Genomic DNA, 5,662 nt, shown 5'->3' on the forward strand with positions numbered 1-5,662 from the left:
AGGCGGAAAGAGGCGAGCGCCGCCGGAGAGTCCCGAAGCCGAGCCGAGGAAAGGCGAAGAATGCCGAAAGGAAGAACGCGAGCCCGCGCCGAACGGAGGGCGGAAAGGGCCGAAGATGGCCGAGATGCGCCCGGCGCCCCCTGGCGGAAATGCGGGGATCACGTGACCCCGTTCCGACCCCATTCCTCTCTCCGAGGCGGGCGGTGTCCCCGTGCTCCGAATGCCCCCAAAAGCACCGCGGCTCTCCCGGAAGTGTCCCCTCCCTTCAGTGCCCTCAGCTGTCCCCCAGCCGTCGAATCACGGTGTCACCAAGGATGGAGAAGACCTACAAGATCATCCAGCCCACCTACCGCCAATAGTTCTCACTAAACCACGTCCCTCAGCACAACGGCTAAACGTGCTTAGCCCCATCGCTGCTCGTACGGCCACGGAGCAGCCCAAGCAGCCCCTCCGTGGCTGTGTCCCCACGTCTGCCCCCCGGGACAGCCCCCAGGGTCGGGTTTTGGGCAGGGGACCTGCTCCTGTGAGGTAGCCCCATTGGGGTGAGGGGTAGGAAGAACCGCAGGGCCTTCGTGGGGCAAAAAGTGGGGCTCGGGGCCCTGGAGCCCAGCAGGAAGGGCGGTGCTCCGTCGGGGCGGGTGTTGCTGTGGCTCAGGAAGTGGTGGTGGTGCGGAAGCTGTGAGCCACACAAGGTGGGCCGCACACCAGGCATCGCGCCATGGCGGTGTCGGGGGCTTCGCTCGTGCCCATCCTTTTGGGGCTGGGCATTTCCCTGGCCAGTGCCCACAGCCCCAAAGGTAAGGGGGGATGGCTGCAGTGCCCTATAGGTGGTGGGGATGGGGGAAATCACTGCGCAGTGATGGTGGCTGAGGATGGGATGTGGGGCCATGTGGGCCTGCGTGACACCAGTGGTGCGTACCCGTGCTCCTGGCTCAGTGCAGCTGCACTGCTGCTGTCGCTGGCTCAGAAGGTGCCCGCCCTCCATGCGGGTATGGTTGGGCCCTGTGGGTACAGCCTCGGGGCTCTCAGCCCTGCAGCTGTGGGCCCGGCCATTGGGGCAGCCTCGTGGCTGAGCATCTGGCTGTGATGAAAGCCCTTTGGATGCCGGGGGGTTGCAGGAGGGCCGGACGAAAGTTGGATCAGCCCTGTGCGTCAGCCAGGCTGAGCTGCGGTCAGCAGATCTGCGTGGCCTCCATTAGCATGGCTGCGATGTCAGCAGTGCGCATGTATGCAGGGGACGGGGATGGATGGCTCCTCTGTGCCCGCTGTTATCTGCTGGAAGCTCACTTCTTATCTATTGATCACGTACCCAGTTTCCATACCAAAGCGGCGCTCATTTGTTCAGCTCCACCATTTGCTTTGCGTTAGAAAATGGTAAACACTCATTTCCTCTGGCAAAGCAGCTGAGCGCAGTATCCTGCCGTAACCACAGCGCTGAGCTGTGGGCTCCTCAGGGTGGGCTCTGGGAGTTGAGCTGGGCTGTCCAGGGGTCACCGAGGTGCTCCAGAACTGTGGGGATGTGGCACTGAGAGATGTGGCGATGGGCATGGTGAGGTGGGCTAGGGTTGAACTTACAGATCTGAGAGGTCTTTTCCAAACTGAACAATTCCAGAAGTGGAGTGCATCCTGTTCAATGAGGAGTACATGACCTGCAAATGGGGCAGCGGGCAGACGCTGACGGCCAACTACTCCCTCTACTATTGGTGGGTGCCTGGGGCTGGAGGTTCCACCTGCAGCCTCGTGGGGATGGGAAGCATTGGGATAACTCTGGGAGGAGTGTGCAGGGTCCAAGCAGCCCCGTGACTGCCGTGTGCAGGTATGGGAACAAGTCGCCCGTGGTGGAGTGCCAGCAGTACCTGTGGGAGCACAGTGTGCGCATCGGCTGCCGGTTCGAGCAGAGGGAGATCATCCAATTCCAGCCCTTCCATGTCCGCGTCAATGCCAGCCAGGATGGCCGCACCCTGGAGATCCCCAGCAATTGCATGGAGCTGCAGAACCTCGGTACGTGGTGGCGTGGGGACACCCATGGTCCTCAGGACAGCGGGGCCACCAAGCCGTGAGGACAGCGCCCAATCACTGGGCACTCCTTTGTTTTGCAGTGAAACCAGAGGCGCCTGTGAACCTGACCATCCGCAACATGAGCAGCAACCAGCTGCAGCTCACCTGGAGCTCTCCCTACCCCAAGGCGCACTGCCTGGAGCACGTCGTCAAGTACAAGAGCAACAAGGACACCAGCTGGATGGTGACAGCCCCCGCATTGCACCTGCCCCTGGCCACGCAGCACTGGCCCTCTTCTCACCGCCCACCCCTCTTCTCACCGCCCACCCCTCTTCTCTCTGCAGAAGCAGGAGGTGAAAGGAGACATCTTCTCCTTCCCCAGCGTGGACTATGAGAAATACTACACCTTCTACGTGCGCAGCAAGATCAACAACTATTGTGGCAGCACCCAGCTGTGGAGCGAGTGGAGTGTGCCTGTCTTCTGGGGCAGCAACGCCACCAGCAAGGGTAGGAGCAGTCCTGAGCCCCCAGGATCCCCACTGCGTCTCCTCACTGTCCTCACAGTGTCCCCCCGGCTCGTTGCAGGTATGGCAGATGAGCATCTGCAGTTGTTCTGGATCCACACGGTGCTGATCCCCATTGCCTCCTGCCTGCTGCTGCTGGTCCTGGTGGTGCTGCTGGTGCGCATGGAAAGGTGGGTGCATGGCTGTGCGGTGCGGGGCGGTGCGAGGCAGCCCCTCTGACACCTCTCTGCTCCCATGCAGGGTGTGGGTCATCATCATGCCCCGAATCCCCAACCCCAGCAAGAACTTCGACGATCTCTTCATCACCCACAATGGTGACTTCCAGGTAAGGTGGCTGTCCTGGCTCACCACACCACTCAGCTGGTGGCAGCTCCTGACCCTTCTCACCCCGCTCTGTCCCTCGAGGAATGGGTCGGAGTCCCTAAAGATGTGGTGGAGAGTTTCAAGCCCAACTACAGTGAGAGCATCTGTCATGTGAGCGAGCTGCCCTACGAGCCCTTCCAAGACAGTAGCACCCACCTGCCAGGGGTGCCTGGCCCCCAGGAGCATGGCCCCTACAAGAACAGCTACGTGGGAGCATGACGCTGGTACTCCTCCCCCAAAACACGCTGCTCCCTGCTCCCACCCTGCCAAATGCCCAGGGAACCTCAGCTCTGCTCCTCACCATGGCCACGCTTACAGCCCGGTGGCAGTGGATGGGAAGGGCAGCAGGCAGTGGTGGAGCAGGCAAGAGCCACCAGCCAGAGATAAAAAGCACCAAGAGCCATGCCAAGTACTGAGAGCCACCCCGAGGGGACAAGCCACACTATCGCCTCAGCTGCAATTGTATACCGGGCATGCACAAGCCTGGGCATGCACAAACCTGGGCATGCACAAGCCTGGCCACTCGTTTGCTTGCACTGTGGGTTTCTGACTTGCAGCTTCCAGCTGCAGTAAAGCTTTGCTACGCTTTGGTCTTGGCTGGTCTTATTTTGGGTTGGATGTTAGGAAAACATTGTTCTCTGAAAGAGCAGTCAGGCAGTGGAACAGGATGGGGACAGGGGGACATAAAGATGTAGTCATGTTTGTGTCCCTGGAGGTGTTCCAGAGTTATCAAAAGGTGGTACTGAAGGATATGGTTGGTGGGCATGTTGGGAATGGGCTGAAGGATTCCTAGAGGTCTTTTCCAACCTGAATGATTCTGTGATTCTATGATTTTGGGAAGAATGGGAGAAACTCCAGAACGCCAGCCCCCAGAACCTCCCTCCCACTTCACAAACGCTGTGGGGCAGCACCAGGCCACACGTTCCCATCCCCACAGCGGCAGCATGTTCATCTACATCACCCACAGTGGTGAGTCCCCCACAGCCACAGGCTCAGCCCGTGCCACCCCACTGCTGCTCAGTGTCCCCTTGGCCACCGTTGTTTCCCTGCAGACAACCAGAGCTTCCTGGCCAACACCGACTGCCCCGTGCTGCTGCTGCTGTCTCACCTGCGCAGCAAAGTGGGGGTCCCCCCCAGCGGTGAGCACAGAGGGCACTGGGTGGGCCCTCTGGGGTGAGTTGCTGTGCCCACACACCATGGCTTTTGCAGAGGTCATCGACCTGTGTGACAAGCTGGGCAGCCCCAAGATGCTTTTCCATGTGAAGACCATGCAGGACAGGGCCAGTGACTTCCTCCCGGCACGCGGCACCTACTATGTCTGTAGGGTTGAGTTTGGTGTCCCTGGTATGTGCAGGGTCTCATGGTCCCCATGGGCACTGCAGTGGGGACAGGGGGCATGATGGTGCTTCCCTGCAGGCACTGCACAGGAACAGACAGCACAGTCCTTTGTGCCCCTCCTGAAGAACCCCAGCGTGGCGTTGACCGGTGGGTGCAGGGATGGGAATGCATGGGGTGGTGTTCCCAGCCTGGGGCTGCTGCAGAAACCCCCAGTCCCGTTTCTGGTGCAGAGGCGTTGCGGCTGCATGGGCAGCACCCGCATCGGAAGCCGCTCCGCACCCCGAAGACACTGGAGGGCAAGAAGGGACCAAACACCGAGATGCTGCCCACTGCTGCCCACGCTCAGGGAGCGGTACGGGGCGGTCAGCGGGATCGCATGGCACTGGGGCCCACCCCTGGGAACAGGGACACCACCAGCCATGTATCCAATGTGACCAGTGGCCCTTCCCACTTCCAGCACCCTGGACTGAGGGAGCTGCCCCGTCCTCACACCTGCTGTCCCCATGCCACATCAGCCCCATGCCCCACCTTGGTTCTCCACCAGTGCTTGTCTCCGTGCCACCATCCCCATCCCACTCCGTGTGTTTGGAGCACCATCCCCGGCCAACTTTGTGGCCACATCCTCGTGTCCCACTGTCCCCATCTCCTGCCCGTGGCCCCCATCCTCTGACAGCCCCATTCCTACAGTCCCCATTCCCTGCTATCCTGTGCCCATATCCTCATGACCCGCTGCCCCCATTCCCATGGCAGGTCCTCATGCCCCTCGTCCCCATTCCCTTGCCATCCCATGCCCACACCCTTGTGCCGCACCGCCCCCATCCCCTTCCACACTCACACCCCGTTCTCTGCCACCTCCATGCCCGCATCCTCCTGTCCCATTGTCCCCATTCCCACGGCCACTTCCCCGTGCCTCCTCCCCTCTACTGCCCACACCCCAGCGTCCCACCGTCCCCATCCTCATGCCCCTCACTCCACACTGTCCCCAGCGCAGGGCAAGGCAGCAGGGAGAAGCGCATTCCGACCCGGGAGAAGCAGCACGGTTCCCCCCGCAAGAGCACAACGGCCTCGGGGGGGCGGCAGCAACCGCGGCCGCGCTGAGGCTCAATAAAACCGCGCTCCGCACTCAAGCCGTGGTCCGTGCCACGTGGCTTCGAGTCCTACCCACCCCCTCCCCGCGGCGCCCCCTAGCGGTGGGGCGTCCCAAGCCCAACCCCTGCCCTGGGGGCGTGGCCTCGGCGCAGGACGGATGGGTAACTTTCCACCCCTGCCCACATGGCGCTACCGCGCTTCCGCCCCCTCTGGCTCCGCCCCGAGATGGAGCTTGGGGGCGTGGCTCCAGCATGACCCGCCCCCCTGGGAAGGCGATTGGAAGAGGCGGAGCAGAGGCCACGCCCCCTCCCGGTCCGGGCTGCAGCGGTGCCCGGCTCGGCAGTGCCGGC

At 62.1% G+C, this 5,662-nt stretch overlaps 2 protein-coding genes across 4 annotated transcripts; both read left to right on the forward strand.

The window, feature by feature from the left end:
• The first annotated feature begins 639 nt into the window (after positions 1-639).
• On the forward strand, positions 640-3,475 carry IL2RG (interleukin 2 receptor subunit gamma). Of its 3 annotated transcripts, none has more exons than XM_010714985.3 (8): positions 640-797; positions 1,613-1,703; positions 1,817-2,001; positions 2,100-2,242; positions 2,343-2,692; positions 2,763-2,847; positions 2,928-3,109; positions 3,204-3,474. In XM_010714985.3, the coding sequence occupies exons 1-7, from the start codon at positions 719-721 to the stop codon at positions 3,102-3,104; spliced, it is 1,110 nt and encodes a 369-aa protein (XP_010713287.1). In that variant the 5' UTR covers positions 640-718; the 3' UTR covers positions 3,105-3,109; positions 3,204-3,474. The 3 variants fall into 3 exon arrangements, with proteins under 3 accessions (XP_010713287.1, XP_010713286.1, XP_010713288.1); XM_010714986.3 differs by having other exon boundaries at positions 641-797; positions 2,343-2,505; positions 2,584-2,692; positions 2,928-3,475; XM_010714984.3 differs by having other exon boundaries at positions 2,928-3,475.
• Positions 3,476-3,564: 89 nt separating this feature from the next.
• C9HXorf65 (chromosome 9 CXorf65 homolog) lies at positions 3,565-5,350 on the forward strand. Its single transcript, XM_010714989.2, is given in 7 exon segments — positions 3,565-3,854; positions 3,938-4,024; positions 4,095-4,229; positions 4,302-4,370; positions 4,454-4,575; positions 5,215-5,245; positions 5,248-5,350. Coding segments are annotated over 7 exon segments (660 nt in total). The 5' UTR covers positions 3,565-3,712; the 3' UTR covers positions 5,322-5,350.
• The last annotated feature ends 312 nt before the right edge of the window (positions 5,351-5,662 follow it).

Source organism: Meleagris gallopavo, chromosome 9 (assembly GCF_000146605.3).
Source record: "Meleagris gallopavo isolate NT-WF06-2002-E0010 breed Aviagen turkey brand Nicholas breeding stock chromosome 9, Turkey_5.1, whole genome shotgun sequence".
In the NCBI taxonomy this organism is placed as follows: Eukaryota; Metazoa; Chordata; class Aves; order Galliformes; family Phasianidae; genus Meleagris; species Meleagris gallopavo.

Excerpts from the sequence above, each read along its gene's own strand:
- IL2RG (XM_010714984.3), top strand. The coding sequence starts at position 719 with ATGGCGGTGTCGGGGGCTTCGCTCGTGCCCATCCTTTTGGGGCTGGGC. Across the intron at positions 1,704-1,816 it reads AACTACTCCCTCTACTATTG|GTATGGGAACAAGTCGCCCG; the intron begins GTGGGTGCCTGG and ends TGCCGTGTGCAG. Across the intron at positions 2,002-2,099 it reads CATGGAGCTGCAGAACCTCG|TGAAACCAGAGGCGCCTGTG; the intron begins GTACGTGGTGGC and ends TTTGTTTTGCAG.